Here is a 20,614-nt window from a genome sequence, read left to right as displayed (position 1 = left end):
AGGCTTCCCTGGTGGTTCAGGCAGTAAAGAATCTGCCTGCAATAAAGAAGATCCAGGTTCTATCCCTGGCTTGGGAAGATCCTCTGGAGAAGGAAGTGGCAACCCACTCCAGTACCAGTATTCTTGCCTGGGAAATCCCATGGACAGAGGAGCGCAGCAGACTACAGTCCATGGGGTCACAAAGAGTCAGACATGACTGAAGCAACTAACACTAAAAGGTGGGAGCTGAGGGTGGTCAAAGCCCGCCCATACCTCCTTCACCAGAACCGCCTGGTTAAGGGTCTGCTCACCTCCCCGAATGTGGCCGCCGAGCTGGGGGCAGCATGGGGACGGGGTGCCAGGCAGAGTGAGACAGCCCCACCCTCCAGCCTAATGCAACTTATGGGTCTGGATCCTGAGTCAAGCAAATCAAAGGTCACAAGATGTTGATGAGACAGTCAGAGAACTTTGAACACTGAGTAGATATTCAATATGTAGTAAGTAGCAAGAACTGAGAGAAAAAGAGGTTTTCCTGCCTCCCAGTGTTGAACTTTTCCTCTAAGAAGGCTGCCACCCCAGAGCTCTGACTGGCTGCAGGGTAAGTGCATCACCCAGAAACAGGCCCCGTGGAGCAGCAGGTCTTCACCGGTTTTAACTTTTCAGTTGTGACATGTGGTCATACTTATTTTTAGAGTCCTTATCTTTTAAATGGGCTTCCCCAGTGGCTCAGCTGGTAAAGAATCTGCATGTAATGTGGGAGACCTAGGTTCGATCCCTGGATTGGGAAGATCCCCTGGAGAAGGGAACAGGTACCCGCTCCAGTATTCTGGCCTGGAGAATTCCATGGACTATACAGTCCATGGGATCACAAAGAGTCAGACACGATTGAGTGACTTTCACTATATTTTAAATACTAAAATGTTTAAGGTTTCTCAGTGGCTCAGTGGTAAAGAATCTGCCTGCAATACACAGAGATGGAGATTCAATCCCTGGGTCGGGAAGATCCCCTGGAGGAGGAAATGGCAACCCATTCCAGTATTCTTGCCTGGAGAATTCCCATGGACAGAGGAGCCTGGAGGGCTGTGGTCCTTGGGGTCACAAAGAGTCAGACATGATTGAAGTGACTCAATGATCCAGGATGGCCACTTGGCTCTGTATCACTTCTCTGTGTGACTTAGCACGCACACATGCCAAAAATATTTCCAAATAAAATAGTAGGATATCTGAGCTTTGTTTACCACTGGGAAGGAGTGGGAATAGAGAAACAAGATTCAGAGAGCTGACAATTGTCACTGGAAATTGACAGGGCCATTCTCTCTACTTTTGTGAATTATTTAAATTTTCCAGAATTAAAACCTTTTAGGGATGTCTCTGGTTGTCCAGTGACTAAGACTCCACACTCCCAATGCAGGGTCCCTGGGTTCCATCCCTGGTCAGAGAACTAGATCCCACATGCTGCAACTATAGATTCCGCATGTTGCAACTAAGACCCAGGGCAGCCAAATTAATCAATAAATACTTTTTTAAAGGTCTTTAAAAAGGTTCAACTTCTGATTATATGAAGATTACAACTGTCTTCACTCCATCTGACCTGCACAATTGTCAACATTTTACTTTCCAAAAGAAATTTGCAACTATAAGGAAAGACGTGCGGAAGTTGCTGAGAGCTTCACTTGCCTGGGTCTGCGAGATGGGAAGGACTTGACAGCTCACCTGTGCCACGAAGGAGGTGGGGCCAGGACAGAAAATATCCAAAGTCTAATGTTGTAAAGATGTTCTGATCTTCTGGTGCTGTCTCCGTGGGACTGAGGCAGATCCAGAGGGCACGACCTGGCTGGAGCTCAGAGCAGAGGTCCCGGGCCAGGTGAGTGGACTCCACAGTGTGAACAAGGAAAGAGGGTCTCCCATCAGGTTATCTAGAAGTGGAGCCTGAGACAAGGATTTGGCACAACTGGCTTATGAGGGAGCAGTCTTAGGAGTTCGAGTAAACTCCAGGGGTTGGTGATGGACAGGGAGGCCTGGCGTGCTGCAGTTCATGGGGTCGCAAAGAGTTGGACACAATTGAGCGACTGAACTGAACTGAGTCTCAGGAGAAGAGCAGGGGAAGCAGGACAGGGCAGGGGAAATAAGCCAAGGACAGAGGTGGTTTTGGCTGCCTGATGGTTTCAGTGGATCCCACTGGTGTCGATTCAGAAGCACAGACTGGGTCTCTCCATCAGGCCAGGGGGTAGGCTTTTTCTACCCCATGCCAGCCAGTCATTGGCTGCAGCATTGGGGGAGGGAATGTCTTTGTGTGTGTGATTAAGAATCTTTTATATGTATGGTTGTTGTTGTTGTCTACTGGTTCAGTCGTGTCTGACTGTTTGTGACCCCATGAACTAAAGCTCTGTCCATGGGATTCTCCAGGCAAGAACACTGGAGAGGAGGCTGCCATTTCTTCCTCCAGGGATTCTTCCTGACTCAGGAATCAAATCCAAGTCTCTTGTGTCTCCTGCATTGGCAGGCAGGTTCTTTACCAATGAGCCACTTGGGAAGCCCCTATGTGTGTGTGTGTGTGTGTGTATGCATATGTATATCTGTATTTACTTATTTGACTGCATTGGGTGTTAGTTGTGGCATGCAGGGTGTTCGTCATGTCATACGGGATTGTTCACTGTGGCGTGTGGACTCTATAGTTGTGGTAGATGAGCTCAGTAGTTAGAGCACATGGACTCCAGAGCATGCAGGCTTATTTGCTGCAAAATATGTGGGACCCTAGTTCCCCAACCAAGGACTGAACCTGCATCCCCTGCATTACAAGATGGATTCTAAACCACTAGACCACCGGGGAAGTCCCTGGAGTGTCATTTAAACTTAAAATTTAAAGGGGGCAGCTGTGAGCCCTTAGCAGTCAACAATTATGGTAGCTGGAAATGGGCACCCCCACCCCAGTAAAGAGCATCTGGGAAGGAGGGAGAACCAACAGGATCTCTCCCTGGGGAGGAATTTACCACCTAGAGCCCCATCCTGCTGCCAGTCACAGACCACAGGAACTGGGAGGAGCCTTGGTCGTGTCCATTCCAACCCCAGTAACTCACACACAGAGACAATGCTGAGGACACAGAGCCCCAGAGAGGGAAGGGAGGTGCCCCAGACCCCTCGGGGCCAGAGCTGGAATCCAGGTCTGACTCCATCTCAGAACAGAGGCGCTGTCTCCTTCAGGGACCCTGGCTCCTGACAGTGAACCCCTCTGCACCAGCACCTTGTTCTGATACCCTGGGGGGAGGCTGGCTTTGGTGAGTTTGTGGCCGATTTCTAACTGGTATCCACTGAACCCTGATCCTCTGCATGTGTCCCCTCATCATCCCCTCGGTCACATGGTGTGTCTCTGTGTTGTGTCTCTCAGCCCTGCCTGTCTCTGCTTGGCATGCATGCAAACACACACACACACACACACACACACACACACACACACACACACATCCTGAGAAGCCTGCCTCCACAGTACAGGTTTTCTCTGCCTGCTTGATCACAGACTCCCATGGCCAGATCTTACTCACTGCTGCCTGGGTCCCCGTGGTCTTGAACTCAGCACTCTGGAGATAAATCTCTGAGCACTAGCTCTATATCCGTGTTGCTCTCCTGCCCTCCCCATATCCCTCTCCCCCCACCCCGAGAGCCCAGAGGCTCTCACGCTGTCTCCCCCCATGATCACCCCTCCCGATGATGAGACCAGGGTGTCTCAGATCTTAACAGAGAACCAGTCAGGACAAAGTGGAACCCGATGGCAGTACTCTAGGCACGCAGCAGGCAGGAGGTGATGCCGGCCAGCGTCAGGCCCCGCATGTTACACGTTACCCTGCTTAGGCCTCACAGCCCCGCCCCACCCCTACCCCCAGGATAGGCACCAGCCCTCCTTACGTAACAGGTGAGGAAACTAAGATGTTGAGATGTTATCATCTCGTTTGACCTGCCCAAGGTCAAAGTTCATGGGAACAGAGCCAGAATCCTGCCCGGGTTTGTCTGGCACTCGTGATCTGGAGCATTCTTCGGGAAGGGGGTGGTGCTGGAGGGTCCTACCTCCTACTGTCCTTGCCTGCCCTGTCCCTGGGAGCTGAAGGAACAAAGGGGATACATGGGCCCTGGTTGGTTCCCTGGGGTGTCAGGCTGGCTGGACCTGGGAGTCCTAAGCTGGCTGAGGGGGCTGGAGAGGGGACAAGGCTAAAAATGTTCCTCCCACTGCCCACGACAGTCTCTTGCCATCTCCCCTCCCAGCCACCTCCACCCCTGAGCAGCCTATGCCAGGTTCTGGCCATGCAGCGGACAGAACAACAGGGCATCTGCCTCCTGAGGACCCAGAGTCCACGTCCTTCTTAGAGAGCAGGATCTCAGCTTCACAAACAAGAGACTTCGGTTATCTATACCTGCTCTCTGCACCTCTCTCCCCTCCTGCTGTTTAAAGTTGCTCTGTCTCATGAGAAAATTACTGAGTTGGAACTGACCCTAGAGACCACAGTCCAATCCCTGCCTCCACCATGATATGCACATGAGAAAATCAAGAAGAGGGCAAGTGTAAGCGTTAGTCACTCAGTCACGTCCAACTCTTTGCAACCCTGTGGACTATAACCCACCAGGCTCCTCTGTCCATGGAATTCTCCAGACAAGAATACTGGAATGGATGGCCATTTCCTTCTCCAGGGGGTCTTTCCCACCCAGGGACCAAACCTGGTTCTCCTACACTGCATGTAGATTCTTTACCATCTGAGCCACAAAGAAGACCAGAATTTAAAGTTTATAAGTTTAGAGCCACTTGCCATAAATATTCCCCACAGAGTACCAAGTGTGTAGATTCATTGGACTATGAGAAAAAAAAAAAATGTTCATTTATCATGGCCTTTTAAGTTTGGGAAATGCCCTAAATATTATTAAAGTTATTCCATTGCAGGAATTCTCAGAGCCTTTAACATGCTAAAGAGGGGAATGAAGATAGATATCCAGGGTTTCCCAAACTTATTTGATCATGGAACACTTTTGCTACTGATCCATTAGGACCACTGTTCCATGGAACATACTTTGAGAAAGGTTACTTTGGCTTCCTGAAAAGTGAAAGCCAAGTAGAAGCACCCTTCCAGTGATGGGACATTCACTTTATCTCCCTGGACAACCTGTCTCATCCAAGATGCCTCCACCAAGAAGCCTTCCTTCTTTTGTGCTTCCCAGAGGCACTGAGGCTCAGGTCTAGGTTCGGCCTGTCCAGGTACAGGGGAGAAGCCTGGTTACAGTCAGTGGATGATGATACTGGCCTCTGCCAAAACCGCAGCCCTGGGTCCAGTTCACTGTGTCAGAGGGGCTCTGGGGATTGGCATAGAGATGGATTCCCTTGCAGAGCTGGCCCAAGTCCCAGAGCAGAGTCATGCCACCATGCGTCTCTGGGCTCTGCTTCTGGAGCCCAGCCAGGAGGGGGGCCCAGCCAGGAGGGGGGCCCAGCCTCCTCAACCATCCCTGCTAAACCAGGGGGTGTCACCACAGGCCGGCGGAGATACTGATCACACATCCCAGCAGCCTGGGCACAGAGCTGGAGTCGGACCAACACACACAGTCCTAATTCCAGGCACTGCTTTGCTGTGTGACTTTGGCCAAAGCACTCAACCTCTCTAAGCCTCTTTCCTTTTCTGTGGAATAGAGTTAGTCAGCTTCCAGAGAATCGAGAGGTCAGCATGCAAAAATGCCTTCCCGGGTAGTGCCTACAGGGAGCCGGTGCTCACCAACCCTGGGGCCCCGTCCGGCCCTTTGGCTCTGAAGGACTCGCAGCCCAGGATCTAGTCACCTGGGCTACTTGTGCCTCCCAGCTTCTTTCCCTCTTCCCGAATCTCTTCCTCCTTGATAGGAAAACAGCAAAATGTGGATGCTCAAGCAGGATCTCCTGAATTCACACAGAATTAAGATCAAGAGGACTATGACCTCCCCCCCCACTTTTTTTTTTACTAGAAATAATGGGAACAGCCCAAAGCCAGCCCCCCACCAACTCTTTTCTCACTGAGTCACCAGGAAGCCCCCAGGCCCTGAAGTGCCCCAGCATCAACCCACAATAGAGTCATCCAGCCCCTCAGCAAGTGGCACTTTCAGCCTTCTGCAAAGTTTCTCCCCAACCCCTTTCTCATGCCTGTTAAAACATCCAGAGCATTCACGTTTATTCAATAAGGCAACTATGCATAAAAGATGGAGGCCCCCAAGCTCTGGAGCCAGTCTGCTGAGCTTTGAGTCCCAGTCCAGTCATTTACTGGCTGTGTGACCTTTGTCAGGCAGCTTAACCTCTCTGAGCCCTATCTGCAAAATGGAAGGAAGAACAACCCATAGGGTTGAGATGAGGATACAATCAGGTAATGCATCTAAAATGCTCATCCTGGTGCTTACAACAGAGAAAACTCTAGTAAATGTTGATTTATTGTCATTGCTAAATGGCTTCCTGGCTCCCTGCTGGCTCCTTGTAAGCCCTCAGCAGAAGTTTCCTTCCCTTCTATTCCCTAATGCCCCACACCCAAGAGCCACCACCATCACCCCGGGTGGTAGGACAATTATTTGATTCCCATCTGCCTTCTTTTGGCTCATCCTAAGTCAATGGAAATTAAAAGACACTTTTTCCTTGGAAGGAAAGTTATGACCAATCTAGACAGCATAATAAAAAGCAGAGGCATTACTTTGCTAACAAAGGTCCATCTAGTCAAAGCTATGGTTTTTCCAGTAGTCATGTATGGATGTGAGAGTTGGACTATAAGGAAAGCTGAGCGCCGAAGAACTGATGCTTTTGACCTGTGGTGTTGGAGATTCTTGACAGTCCCTTGGACTGCAAGGAGATCAAACCAGTCCATCCTAAAGGAAATCAGTCCTGAATATTCATTGGAAGGACTGATGCTGAAGCTGAAACTCCAATACTCTGGCCACCTGATGCAAAAAGCCAACTCATTGGGAAAGACTCAGATGCTGGGAAAGATTGAAGGCAGGAGGAGAAGGGAACGATAGAAGATGAGATGGTTGGATGGCATCACCAGCTCAATGGACATGAGTTTGAGTAAGCTCTGGGAGTTGGTGAAGGACAGGGAAGCCTGGCGTGCTGCAGTCTGTGGGGTCACAAAGAGTTGGACACGATTGAGCAACTGAACTGAACTGAACTGAACTGAACTGAACTGAAGCCAATGGATGGGGGCTGGTTACAAAGATTCCCCCACTTGCCCAAGCCTCCTGCACCCTGGGCTCTTGGCCAAACTGCAGTCAGCCAGTTTGGGTGGGGATCAATCTGTCTTGCAATGATGGGGAAGTATGTATGGTCCTTGTCTTTCTGCCCTAGAAGGGGCAGAGGCTGTGAGTCAGCTTCTCCCCATTCCCAGACCCAGCGGATTCCAGGTCAAAGCAAGTTCAGGCCAGCTGCTGTTCTGGAAAGTCCTGGTCCAGAGGGCAGACGGGACAGGCACCCAGGCACGAGCCTGAGAAATGAGACAGTTTTGACCCAGCCTTTCTCCTTGGCCAGCAGCCAGGTCCTCAGCTGGAGTCATGGCAGCAGAAGCCAATGAAGCATCCACAGTTACTCCCAGGTCGGAAGCTGAAGGACCCCCATCAAAGGAGGCCCTCAGCCCTACCCCGCCTGGCCTGACAGATCTACCTCAGAAGGTGACCCAGCCTGACCTCCCACCTCCAAACTGGCACCGAGAGAAGCCCAGGAAGAGTAGTCGCGTTCTCAAGGAGCTGGGTGTGAGTGTCCATTTCCTACAGTGCGGTGCTGGGGTCGGGGGGAGGGAATGGAGTAGAGGTGGCACGTGGTGCAGGGGTGGGGGTGGTAATGCAGGGAGACCTGAGGATGGAGGGGGATTGAGACCGTACTTAACACTCTTTTCAAGATTTAAAAATCCATGGAGGGATGGGAGAGGCAGTCTACATCCACAAGACACTGGCTCCGTGTGGCTCATAGAAGCCTCAGTAGAAGAAGCTTCCTCCCCTTCCCCTCTCTTTTCCATCCCCCCAGCTCCCAGAGACACTGCCATGGCCACAGGTGGTAGGACAGGTACGTGACTCCCACCTGCCTTCCCGAGAAGCGGTCCTTCCTTGCAGGCCCACCAGGATCCCTTCGAAGGCAGGAAGTGAGCTCTTTGCAGCTTGCTGGGGCAGGAGCTCAACGACCTCCATCAGGGCCAGTTCCCTGACAGCGCCTCTCTGTCCCCTGCCCCTGTCTCACCCAGGCCGTCCACGTGGTCATCGCTCTGGTGTACTTGTTCATTGGAGGTTACCTGGTGGCTGCCGTCCAGAACCTTCACCTGGTGGTCCAGAAGTGTTGGTATCCGTTCTGGGGGGCTGCCTCTGTGAGTAGATGTCAAAATATGGGCCGGTTTTGGGGATGCGCAGGCAGGCCCCGAGGACCTGGCTTTCGGGAGGGGGTGCAGGGTGGGGTGGAGTGAGTGAATAGCAGCGAGGCCGCCTCGGCCCCTGCCCAGCCTCCTCGCTCCACGTCCACTATCTCAGTTACACTGGAAGCAGCTTCTTCCCAGGGGCTCCTGCGGGCCTGCAGCCCAAGGGAGCAGCCCCTGGGCTCTCAGTGGTGCATGCGTGCTAAGTTGTGTCAGTCGTGTCTGACTCTTTGCTACACCGTGGACTGTTAGAATACTGGAGTGGGTTGCCATTTCCTCCTCCAGGGGATCTTCCTGACCCAGGATTGAACCCAGGTCCCCTGCATTGCAGGTGGATGCTTTACTGCTGAGCCACCAGGGAAGATCTTGGCATCTTCCTCTAATTACCAAGTGCATCCAGCGCAGAGGAGGGTGAATGTGAGCTGGGGCAGCCGCACCTTCCCCAGGCTTCCTCGGAGGCCTTTGGATACGGGCACACATCCCTGATGCCCGGAGTCTCTGTCAGGGCCAGTCTGCAGGGCACAAAGCTCTCAGTCAGGGTGGGAGGAGAGAGGAGACCACTGCCCACACCTTCCCTGGAGGATCCCCAGGGCATCCTCTTCTATCCCGGGTCACAGTGGAGTCCTGCTTCTACACCCATTACCAACTCCGAGACAACCTCCTAGACACGTGTCCTGGCCCCTCGCCTGCTGCCACTTCAGTCTTCTGTCCCCACGGCTCCCATCTGAGCTTTCTGCGCACAGCGGGGAAACTACTGTCCCCACATGGGTGCCTACCCATCCCTGTGCTCCCAGTGATGGGCACATAGTAGGTGCTCAGCACACATATGAAAGAATAATTGAAGAAAAATACCAGAGACCCTGGAACCAAGAGCTAATATCCTCCAAACTGTAGGATCCAAGAAAGGAGCGAGGCTTGGCGTGGGAGCCATAGTTCAGTTGCTTGCAGAGGGGTGGTCTGGGTTGCTACACTAGTGAAGCAGGAGAGAACAGTAGCCTGGCTGGAGCGGGGCCTGGGATGGACCGTGTGGGGGCAGGTGAGCTCCCTTTGTTGGAGGAATGATGTTCCCTATCCCACCAGCCCTCACAGGTTGTCTTTTTTAAGACCTTAGTGGGAAGGGAATTTGTGGGTTTCAAGGAACCCCAGCCTCTCTCTTAAGACTATTTCAAATCTGTTCCACAGTTCCTCATTTCCGGGATCTTGGCAATAACAATGGAGTCGTTTCAGAAAAATTATCTGGTGAGTTGGAGGGTTAGGACCATTCTCTCCCATCCCAAGGATGGGCTAACGTTGCAAAGGGCATCGTGTATAGTGGGGATTCCAGAGGCAGTTTGCCAGGATTTGCCAGAAATGGGTACAAGCCTTCTGGATGGCACAGAGGGTCCAAGCAGAAAAGCCCCTGTCGTGGAGGTCTGCCTCTCACCCCGACTCCCTGCCGTTCTCTCCACCTGCTGCTCTTCCATCACCCCAGCTCTGGCCACTGTCCCATCAGGCCAGGCCTGGAGGTGCCACCCAGCCTGTTCATCCAGCAGCCTGGGTGACTATTCTGGCAATCACCCCTCGGCTCCCCTGTGCCCTCGGCTTACCTCCCATGTCAGCAAGTCTGCGGGTCCCGAAAGCCAGGTCACAGGTGTAGGTCCACCAACATCTCACCCCTAAGGCCCAGCCAGACACAATTCTTTCTTGCCTGCTCTGCGCTATTTTCTGCCAGAGTACCTTACCCTCTCCCCATTGGGCATTCTCTCCCGGCTTTGACTTTCCTTCTGATCATTCTTCAAAGCTTAGCTTACATGTCTCCTCTTCCAAGTAGTCTTCCCTGATCTGCCATGGCTGGCTTCTGTGTCCCCACAGCTGCTTGGACCTCCTGTCTCCCTTGCCCATGCACTAAGCTTGGGCAGCAGGTGTCTGGGCATCTTTCTAGCCTGGGGTGGCCGAGGGAGGCAGAGTGGGCACCCTCACAAGCCTGGGTGGATGGAGGTGGATGGGGGGTGGAAGGACCAGCCCACCAGCCCTGTGTCATGGCCTTAGCCCACCCTCCACCCCCAAGCCCTGTCTGGGTCCACACTCATGGCCCCCCAGCCTGGGCTGGGTGGTGGCTGCCCTCTGCCCTCTCATGGATCACATCAGAAGGGCATATATTTACCTAGAGCAGAAGCAGGAGATACTTGGCAAAGCCCTGGCTCTTCCTCCTGGGCTGGGCCCCTTGCAGAACCAAAAGTGTCCCCACTTCCTACACCTGAGCCTAGGGAAACACCTACTGCAGAGAAATCCACTCTAGCACAAGGGCTTGGAGGAGCCTTATGTTCATACTCTTCCCCTGTTACAGGGGTTTGCACTTGGCAAGAGGCTCATGGAATAATGCACAAATAACCCAAGATAAGGACAAACAGAGGCATTTCAGGGGCCACGGTAGGTGGCGGAGGAGGCAGATCTGAGTGAGAGAGGATAGGGGACCATCAGGGCTCGTCCTGGCCTTTCCTGTGGAGGAGGGGGGCATTTGGATGCCTGAGAAAGTGAAAGCGAAAGTCACTCAGACATGTCATGTCCAACTCATGGCGACCCCATGGACTATACAGTTCAAGGAATTCTCTGGGCCAGAATACTGGAGTGTGTAGCTGTTCCCTTTTCTAGGGGATCTTCCCAACCCAGGGATAGAACCCAGGTCTCCCGCATTGCAAGCATCAGTTGGCATATCTGATGCCAAGATGACTGGGGACAGCTTTGAGAGGGAGATGGTGGTGGGAACATCCTTCTTTGTTACAAAACCTAGGGACCCAGCAGCAGTCCTTTGATTCTCCTGATCCCATCCAATAGAACAGGTTTTTTTTCCACAGATTGGGGGGGGGGGGTGGCAGGAAGTTTCACAATGACTCAAACACATTACATTTATTGCACACTTTATTGCTATGACTATGTCAGCTCCACCTCAGATCATCAGGCATCAGAACCCAGAGCTTGGGGACGCCACCATGGAAGATAAGGGCTGGTGGGGGCTTCCTTGGTGGTCAGCTGGCTCAGAAAGCCATGTTAGCGTGAGGAGCCTCAGGCCTGGAGATGGGCAACATTTTCCTGAGGTCCCAGGGTGAGCTACTGGCTGGCCGGGGAAGAGGACTTAGACTCCGTCTGTAGCCTTTGGACAATGATTGTTATTTCTTCTTTGCTTATAGAAGATGTGCCTCATAGCAAACTCCATCAGCTTCATCTGCGTGCTGGCTGGCCTCTTTGTCATTGCCAAGGACCTCTTTCTGGAGACTCCGTTTGAGTTCCCTATCTGGAAACCGTACCCCAATGATACTGTGAGTGTCCAGCCCCCAAGGGTCCTCTGATTTCCAGGAAAGCCTGCCTTGGGCTTGGCTCAGAGGAAGTTTCTAGCTCTCAGAAAACCTCATCTGGAGCCCAGCATGGGTGGCCAGCCCATCCCCCCACCCCAAGGTACAGAGATGATATTGGCCTTCTCGCTGGTCGGCATCAAGGAGCTGGACAGGGCCTGGACTCACAGCTCCCACTTTAATCATTGAGGAAACTGAAGCCCAGAGAGGGGGAGGGGCCTGCCTGAGGTCAAGTAGCAAGTTGGCAGCAAATTCAGGACCATAATCTAGGACTGCTGATTCTTTGTTCAAGGCTCTATAAATAGTATAGCCCCAGGGACCCCAATAACTGTGAACCTTACAGTAGCCTTGCAGAGCTAGCCGACTTCACCTTGTTACCCCCATTTTATGGAAGTGAACACTGAGGTCCAGAGAAGCTAAACTAGTGGATCAAGGCCACACTGCAAGGCAGAGGTGCAGCAAGGACTCAGCAGGGTCTAGACTTCAAGCTCAGTGCTCTCTTAGCCACAGCCTCCCCTGAACCAGGAGGAGGGCATGGCCACCCGCTCCAGTATTCTTGCCTGGAGAATCCCATGGACAGAGGAGCCTGGTGGGCTACAGTCCACGGGGTTGCAAAGAGTCGGACATGATTGAAGCAGCTTAGCACGCATGCACTCACTCCTGAAGCAGGTGGGCCAGCCGTTCCATGAGGGTGGCTGCTGGCCTCAAGGTCAGTTTCCAAGTGTTCTGACCACGGTGGTTCACTATTCCTTATCGCCCTCCAGCATGCTCACACAGGTTGAGCACACACATGGACACACATGCACAGACACACACATGCACACATTCCCGACCGGATGCTCGCGGCCCCAAGAGGTATCCCAGCTGTATGGTGATCCTCAACCCAGTTCTTCCCCTCCCCTGCTGTAAGCGATGCTGCTTCTTCCTGAGCTTAGATATCCCCGTTTAAGTGGGATTGGATGAGATGATGCTGAAGGCCACCTGCCATTCTACCAGGGGCCCACGAGAAAACCCCAGTCCTCAGACACTATGCCCCGGGGACCCATGGGTGCCAGTGCTGGGCATAGAGCTGAGCCACACCCTGCCTCCTGGGCACACCTGGGAGCTGAAATCCCACTGTCCTTGCCGGCAGGTCTGACTGCTGCCCATGCCCAGGTGATGGGTGGACACCCAGTGAAGGCTCACTCACCTCTCCCTCCCCTTTCCCTCCCAGGTCCACATCCAGAGGCTAGTGCTGGCCCTCCTCTGTGTCACCTGTGTGGAGGTCTTCCTTCCAGGGCTCATGGCCGTCATGGCATACAAGGATGCCCGCCTGTCTGCAGAGGTGAGGGCCTCCAGGAGATGGGGAACGAGGCTATGGAGGGCACAGAAAGGGGAGCAGCAGGCAGAGGGGTGTTGCCCAGTAAGTTGGACCACACACAGAGGCAGCCCACAGTCTAGTAGGGGAGACAAGGCACGGGATGGGGGAGGGTGCCAATTCAAGGTGAAAAGTGTGGGGCCACTGAGGAGGAAAGGCCACGGATGCTCAGACCAACAGGCCACTGTGCTCCCAGCCCTCAAGCCCTTGGAGACCTTATGGGGGAGATCCGTGGAGACGGGCAGGCTCTGGGCCTGCAGGTGGGATGGGAGAGGGACCTGTAGCAGAGGGAACAGCAGGGGCAATGGCTCGGAGACCTGCCAGGGAAGGCTGGTGGAGCCACAGTACATTGTGGGGTGTGGCTGTGGTGGGAGCCAGCGAATGGGGGATCACAGGGACTGAGGACTTCAGGGATACCAAGTACCCTGTCTGTTAAGCATGTGAGAGAAGCATGACTTATTTAACATAATCTTGTCAACTGCCCTTTGAAGTGGGCACTGACCTGTTATGCCAGATGTCCAAATCCCCGAGCAGGAAGAGAGAAGGCCTCCAAGACAATGCAACTCGCAGGAAGGGAAGTTTATTACTGACTCGAGCCAGGACTCTCCGCCCACAACCAACGCAGTGGTGTGGGTCAGAGAGCCCCGAGCCCAAGCTGTTACACAAATTTATAGGGTGAGAAGCGGATTGGTTACATGTTTGCAAAGCAATTTCATTGGTCAATACTTTCCCGCGCGGGACTTTCCTGGGGGTTTCCGCCCCGTTCCTAATTTCCCAACTGGCAACCAGCGGTCAGTATTAAGTGAAAGCTAATTGGTCCTAATTGGCTAATTGGTTGTATCCAGGTGGCCTGATAATCTTACCAAGTAGGAAGGCCTACTCCTAATCTAAGCTTCCTTACTTCTGCTCGCCTCACAACCTTCCCCCCATTCTACAGATAAGTAAACCATTCTACAGATAAGTAAAGAGGCCACGTCACTTTCCAAGGTCAAACACCTGTAAGGAAATCCAGGACTCAGGCCGAGGCATGTTTCACCCAGAGCCAAGCCCTCGAGTACCTGTAAGGCTGGCAGAATGGCAGGCTGGGACCAAAAAGATTTAGAAATAAAAGACTAGTCTCTCCCCACCCCAAAAGTGATATCCTAGGCTCATTTCTTTGAAGGGGAAAAAAAAAAATCACACTATAATCTTAACTGTAGAACACTGTAAAAAAAAAAAAAAAAATATATATATATATATATATATATATATATATATTTGGTCTAGATTCCCCGTAATTCTGCAAGGTTAGCACTTCAATTGTTTTCATGTTAGGGCCATGATGTTCTGAGTTTTTACATAGCACTGACATGACTTTGCATTTGAGTTTTACTCACACCAAGCAAATAAGTTGTCTCAGTCACTGCCTGGCTGTCTGGCAGGAAGTCTTCTTGATAAGGCATCAGAGAGCGAGAAGGGGCCTTGCTTGTGTCAGTTTCCCCACCTTCATGGGGACTTGAGGCTCCAGCAAGTGAACCATCGGGAAGGGCTTTGTTGATCACCACGTGCTCCTCACATCGGAGCATCAGGGACAGTGTCTTCTCTCTTTGGCAGGAGGATGACCTGTCCCTTGTCCCTGACTCACCATTGGAGCTCAAGGAGCAGTCAGTGATGCCTCCACCATCCTACGAGGACGTCACTCAAGGCGACCTGCAGGACGAGCAGGAGAGGAGGTGAAGAGGCCCTGGGATCCCCACACTGTCCAAATTCACCCCATCTCCCTGGCTGATATGAACTGGTTCCAAGGGGCAGTTACGAGGAAGGGGCAAACAGTGTCATTGCTAGAAATGTCTGCCCCATGCTGGTAGCCGAGCCAAGGACCCAGCCCAGCCCCTCATCCCAGAAGGAATCTCCAGGCCCCCACCCGCTGTAACATTTCTGCTGGACCAGAGCACAGCCGGGTGCTGCCCACCCACCTGGCCAGCCCCAGGAGTGGACCTCTGGGCCAGCAAACCCTGGCACCCTCTTCACCAGTCTGCTTACCCCAGTCAGTGATGGCTGCTCTGGGAGCCTGTCCACATGGGGCTGTGAGTGGAGCCACAGAAGGTCCCTGAGAACCCAGGGAGGCACCGTTTCCCCTCAACTCATCCTACCGAGAGGTCTCTGCAAGAACTTGGGTACCTGAATCCCTGGATTCCGGGGCAGGGGTAGGGGTGGGATGGGTGGCAGCAGAGGCACTGAGTCAGACAGAAACTGACCAGCTCTTCCCACCAAACCGTCAATGTTTCTCCCTGCCCCTCCCTCTCCCCACCCAGGCCTCAGTGTCTCCATCTGTACAGTAAGGTGGTGGGCAGGTGAGGTGATCCAGCTGGAAAGCTCTGAAATCAGAGACAAGTTCAGAATCTCAGCTGTGACAGGTTATCGTGAAGTTTCAGCCTCAAAATTCTGCACCTACTTGGGCTGAGTGAATGAGGTGGGGGGTGGGAAGAGACCCACCTTTCTCATTTCCCAAATTTCAGTCATCCAGGAACAGTCTTCATGAGTTTGCTTTACTGTACTGTATTCCATTTGTTTCCTTAAATTGCCTTTTTTTCTCACATACAATAAAGTTAGCCAGGTACTTTGTATCTGCAATAAACAGGAAGTCAGTATCTTTCCATAAAAAGAAGCCAACCACAAAAATCACGTAAGCATGTTAAAAAAATAAATAAATAAACAAATAAAACAGCAACTTGCTGCCCCCACCTGTGTGATCTCACCTGCTTCCCTCTGCCTCTTGCCCACTCTGTACCGCCACCTGGCTTCCTGGTGATCCCACACATATCCCTGGCACACCCCTGCCTCTGAGCCATCCCCTTGCCCTTCCTCCACCTGGACGCTCTCCACATGGATTTGCAGAGCTCGCTCTTTGAATCCTTACTGGGCTATGACTCTGGGCCATTGATGATGTAGTCTAATCCTCCCATCAATCTGCGATGTAGGTTCTGTTGCCATCCCCATTTCACGCAGGATTGGAGAAGTAAAGCAGGTTGTCCCAAGGCAGCCAGCTATACGTTTGCAGCAACACAGATGAACCTAGAGATTATTCTGTTAAGTGAAGTAAGTCAAAAAGAGAAAGACGAATACCATATGCTATCACTTATAGGTAGAATCTAAAATACTACACAAATTAACCTATCTATGAACGAGAAACAGACTCAAAGACATAGAGAACAGATTTGGGGTTTCCAAGGGAGAGGTGAGTGGGGAAAGGATGGAGTGGGAGTTTGGGATTAGAGATGTAAACTGTTACCTAGAGAATGGGTAAACAACAATACTCTGTAGCATAGGGACTGTATTCAATATCCCATGAAAAACCACAATGGAAAAGCATATAAAAGAATGTATGTATAACGGAGTCACTTTGCTATACAGCAGAAATTAGCACCGCATTAAGACAGTAGGTGTTGCAAGAGGGCATCAAAGGGCAGTCGCACTGAAACCATAATCACAGAAAACTAGCCAATCTGATCACACGGACAACAGCCTTGTCTAACTCAGTGAAACTAAGCCATGCCGTGTGGGGCCACCCAAGACGGACAGGTCATGGTGGAGAGGTCTGACAGAACGTGGTCCACTGGAGAAGGGAATGGCAAACCACTTCGGTATTCTTGCCTTGAGAACCCCATGGACAGTATGAAAAGGCAAAATGACAGGATACTGAAAGAGGAACTGGGTAGATGCCCAATATGTTACTCGAGATCAGTGGAGAAATAACTCCAGAAAGAATGGAGGGATGGAGCCAAAGCAAAAGCAATACCCAGTTGTGGATATGACTGGTGATAGAAGCAAGGTCCGATGCTATAAAGAGCAATATTGCATAGGAACCTGGAATTTTAGGTCCATGAATCAAGGCAAATTGGAAGTGGTCAAACAGGAGATGGCAAGGGTGAATGTTGACATACTAGGAATCAGCGAACTAAAATGGACTGGAATGGGTGAATTTAACTCAGATGACCATTATATTTACTACTGTGGGCAGGAATCCCTTAGAAGAAATGGAGTAGCCATCATGGTCAACAAAAGAGTCCAAAATGCAGTACTTGGATGCAATCTCAAAAACGACAGAATGATCTCTGTTCATTTCCAAGGCAAACCATTCAATATCATGGTAATCCAAGCCTATGCCCCAACCAGTAATGCTGAATAAGCTGAAGTTGAAAGGTTCTATGAAGACCTAAAAGACCTTTTAGAACTAACACCCAAAAAAGATGTCCTTTTCATTATAGGGGACTGGAATGCAAAAGTAGGAAGTCACCTGGAGTAACTGGCAAATTTGGCCTTGGAGTACAGAATGAAGCAGGGCAAAGGCTAATAGAGTTTTGCCAAGAGAATGCACTGGTCGTAGCAAACACCCTCTTCCAACAACACAAGAGAAGACTCTACACATGGACATCACCAGATGGTCAACACCAAAATCAGATTGATTATATATTCTTTGCAGCCAAAGATGGAGAAGCTCTATAGAGTCAGCAAAAACAAGACTAGGAGCTGACTGTGGCTCAGATCATGAACTCCTTATTGCCAAATTCAGACTTAAACTGAAGAAAGTAGGGGAAACCACTAGACCATTCAGGTATGACTAAATCAAATCCCTTATGACTATACAGTGGAAGTGAGAAATAGATTCAAGGGACTAGATCTGATAGACAGAGTGCCTGATGAACTATGGCCGGAGGTTCATGACATTGTACAGGAGACAGGGATCAAGACCATCCCCATGAAAAGAAATGCAAAAAGGCAAAATGGTTGTCTGAGGAGGCCTTACAAATAGCTGTGAAAAGAAAAGAAGAGAAAAGCAAAGGAGAAAAGGAAAGATATACCCATTTGAATGCAGAGTTCCAAAGAATAGCCAGGAGAGATAAGAAAGCCTTCCTCAGCGATCAATGCAAAGAAATAGAGGAAAACAATAGAATGGGAAAGACTAGAGATCTCTTCAAGAAAATTAGACATACCAAGGGAACATTTCATGCAAAGATGTGTTCAATAAAGGACAGAAATGGTATGGACCTAACAGAAGCAGAAGATATTAAGAGGTGGCAAGAATACACAGAAGAACTATACAAAAAAGATCTTCATGACCCAGATAATCACAATGGCGTGATCACTCACCTAGAGCCAGACATCCTGGAATGTGAAGTCAAGTGGGCCTTAGAAAGCATCACTACGAACAAAGCTAGTGGAGGTGATGGAATTCCAGTTGAGCTATTTCAAATCCTGAAAGATGATGCTGTGAAAGTGCTGCACTCAATATGTCAGCAAATTTGGAAAACTCAGCAGTGGCCACAGGACTGGAAAAGGTCAGTTTTCATTCCAATCCCTAAGAAAGGCAATGCCAAAGAATGCTTGAACTACTGCACAATTGCACTCATCTCACATGCTAGTAAAGTAATGCTCCAAATTCTCCAAGCCAGGCTTCAGCAATACATGAACTGTGAACTTCCAGATGTTCAAGTTGGTTTTAGAAAAGGCAGAGGAACCAGAGATCAAACTGCCAACATCCGCTGGATCATCGAAAAAGCAAGAGAGTTCCAGAAAAACATATATTTCTGCTTTCTTGACCATGCCAAAGCCTTTGGCTGTGTGGATCACAATAAACTGTGGGAAATTCTGAAAGAGATGGGAATACCAGACCACCTGTCCTGACTCTTGAGAAACCTATATGCAGGTCAGGAAGCAACAGTTAGAACTGGACATGGAACAACAGACTGGTTCCAAATAGAAAAACGAGTACATCAAGGCTGTATGTTGTCACCCTGCTTATTTAACTTATATGCAGAGTACATCATGAGAAACGCTGGACTGGAAGAAGCACAAGCTGGAATCAAGGTTGCCCGGAGAAATATCAATAACCTCAGATATGCAGATGACACCACCCTTATGGCAGAAAGTGAAGAGGAACTAAAAAGCCTCTTGATGAAAGTGAAAGAGGAGAGTGAAAAAGTTGGCTTAAAGCTCAACATTCGAAAACTAAGATCATAGCATCTGGTCCCATCACTTCATGGGAAATAGATGGGGAAACAGTGTCAGACTTTATTTTTTTGGGCTCCAAAATCACTGCAGATGGTGATTGCAGCCATGAAATTAAAAGACACTTACTCCTTGGAAGGAAAGTTATGACCAACTTAGATAACATATTAAAAAGCAGAGACATTACTTTGCCAACAAATGTCTGTCTGGTCAAGGCTATGGTTTTTCCAGTGGTCATGTATGGATGTGAGAGTTGGACTCTGAAGCAAAGTTGAGTGCCGAAAAATTGATGCTTTTGAACTGTGGTGTTGGAGAAGACTCTTGAGAGTCCCTTGGACAGCAAGGAGATCCAACCAGTCCATCCTAAAGGATATCAGTCCTGGGTGTTCATTGGAAGGACTGATGCTGAAGCTGAAACTCCAATACTTTGGCCACCTCATGCGTAGACTTGCCTCATTGGAAAAGACCCTGATGCTGGGAGGGATTGGGGGCAGGAGGAGAAGGGAACGACAGAGGATGAGATGGCTGGATGGCATCACTGACTTGATGGACATGGGTTTGAGTAAACTCTGGGAGTTGGTGATGGACAGGGAGGCCTGGTGTGCTGTGATTCACGGGGTCGCAAAGAGTCGGACACGACTGAGAAACTGAACTGAACAGAACTGAACTGTAAATCATCTATACTTCAATTAAATTAAAAAAAAAAAAATAAACCAAGTAGCAGAGATGGGATTTGGACACAGACAATCTGGCTCCAAACTGAAGGGCTACCTCTTGACATTGCCCTAACGCAGCTCTAGCATGGCCCGTGCTCCCGGGGACCTGCCCTTTCACTGGTCAGATGAGACCTGCAGGTATGGGCAGCTACAATTTCTGGCTACATGGCAAAGTCAGCCTTCGCAGGTCATGGGAGCCCTGCCCTCCCAAACAGACCATTTCCCAAGTGGTTGTAGCTCAGGTTTTCGGTTTCCTGGAACAGGATCCTCTGTGCAGTCTTATAAAATTCCTTTGTACATGGATGCAGTCAAGATCACTTGCCCTTGCACCAAATATTCCTGGGGTTTGAAGTCCTTCAAATTCCCCTATCTGCTTTGTCACCTCCCCTGTTGCTGCTTCTGGTTGTCACCTCTGGTTTCAGTCACTGACTTACCTTTTTTCTCCTCTTCTAACCTGCAGCTTCGGCAGGTTGAAGTTCGCTTTAGGACAGAAAATGAAGTATTGATAAAAGTCACTGGACTCCATGGAAGCACCACAGACAGCCAAGAGCCATGCAAATGTTTGAGACAAATGTGGTCTTTGAGGCGCATGCCAAAAAGGCCCTGGTGGCTCAGACAGTAAAGAATCTTTCTACAGTGAGGGAGACTGGGAGTTTGTTCCCTGGATCGGGAAGATCCCCTGGAGAAGAGAGTGGCTACCCACCGCAGTATTCTTGCCTGAAAAATTCCATGGACAGAGGAGCCTGGCAGGCTATAGTCCACAGGGTTGCAAAGAGTTGAACATGACTGAGCAACTAACAACGAAAAGATGAAAGAAAGGGTGTGATGGGCAGCGTGGCTGTCTGGAGACGTGGGAGCAAATTCCAGCCC

The 20,614-nt window shown here is 50.6% G+C and overlaps 1 protein-coding gene across 7 annotated transcripts; it reads left to right on the top strand.

The window, feature by feature from the left end:
- Positions 1-435: 435 nt before the first annotated feature.
- On the top strand, positions 436-20,265 carry MS4A10 (membrane spanning 4-domains A10). 7 transcript variants are annotated; one of them, XM_061166514.1, is made up of 10 exons: positions 437-577; positions 1,509-1,843; positions 7,487-7,704; positions 7,976-8,014; positions 8,190-8,309; positions 9,537-9,593; positions 11,525-11,650; positions 12,897-13,007; positions 14,634-14,752; positions 20,205-20,265. In XM_061166514.1, exons 3-10 carry the CDS (start codon positions 7,507-7,509, stop codon positions 20,248-20,250), a joined length of 816 nt encoding a protein of 271 aa, XP_061022497.1. In that variant the 5' UTR covers positions 437-577; positions 1,509-1,843; positions 7,487-7,506; the 3' UTR covers positions 20,251-20,265. The 7 variants fall into 7 exon arrangements, with proteins under 7 accessions (XP_061022509.1, XP_061022497.1, XP_061022493.1 ...); XM_061166510.1 differs by having other exon boundaries at positions 11,522-11,650; XM_061166511.1 differs by having other exon boundaries at positions 7,484-7,704; positions 11,522-11,650.
- The last annotated feature ends 349 nt before the right edge of the window (positions 20,266-20,614 follow it).

This window comes from Dama dama, chromosome 2 (assembly GCF_033118175.1).
Source record: "Dama dama isolate Ldn47 chromosome 2, ASM3311817v1, whole genome shotgun sequence".
NCBI classification, from domain to species: Eukaryota; Metazoa; Chordata; class Mammalia; order Artiodactyla; family Cervidae; genus Dama; species Dama dama.
The sequence above is the reverse complement of the archived record's forward strand: the minus strand, read 5'-3'. Positions and strand labels throughout refer to the sequence as shown.

Bases quoted from the DNA above. Each gene is read 5' to 3' on its own strand.
- MS4A10 (XM_061166510.1), top strand. From the start codon at position 7,507: ATGGCAGCAGAAGCCAATGAAGCATCCACAGTTACTCCCAGGTCGGAA. The intron at 8,310-9,536 runs GTGAGTAGATGT...TCTGTTCCACAG, and splicing joins CGTTCTGGGGGGCTGCCTCT to TTCCTCATTTCCGGGATCTT. The intron at 11,651-12,896 runs GTGAGTGTCCAG...TTTCCCTCCCAG, and splicing joins AACCGTACCCCAATGATACT to GTCCACATCCAGAGGCTAGT.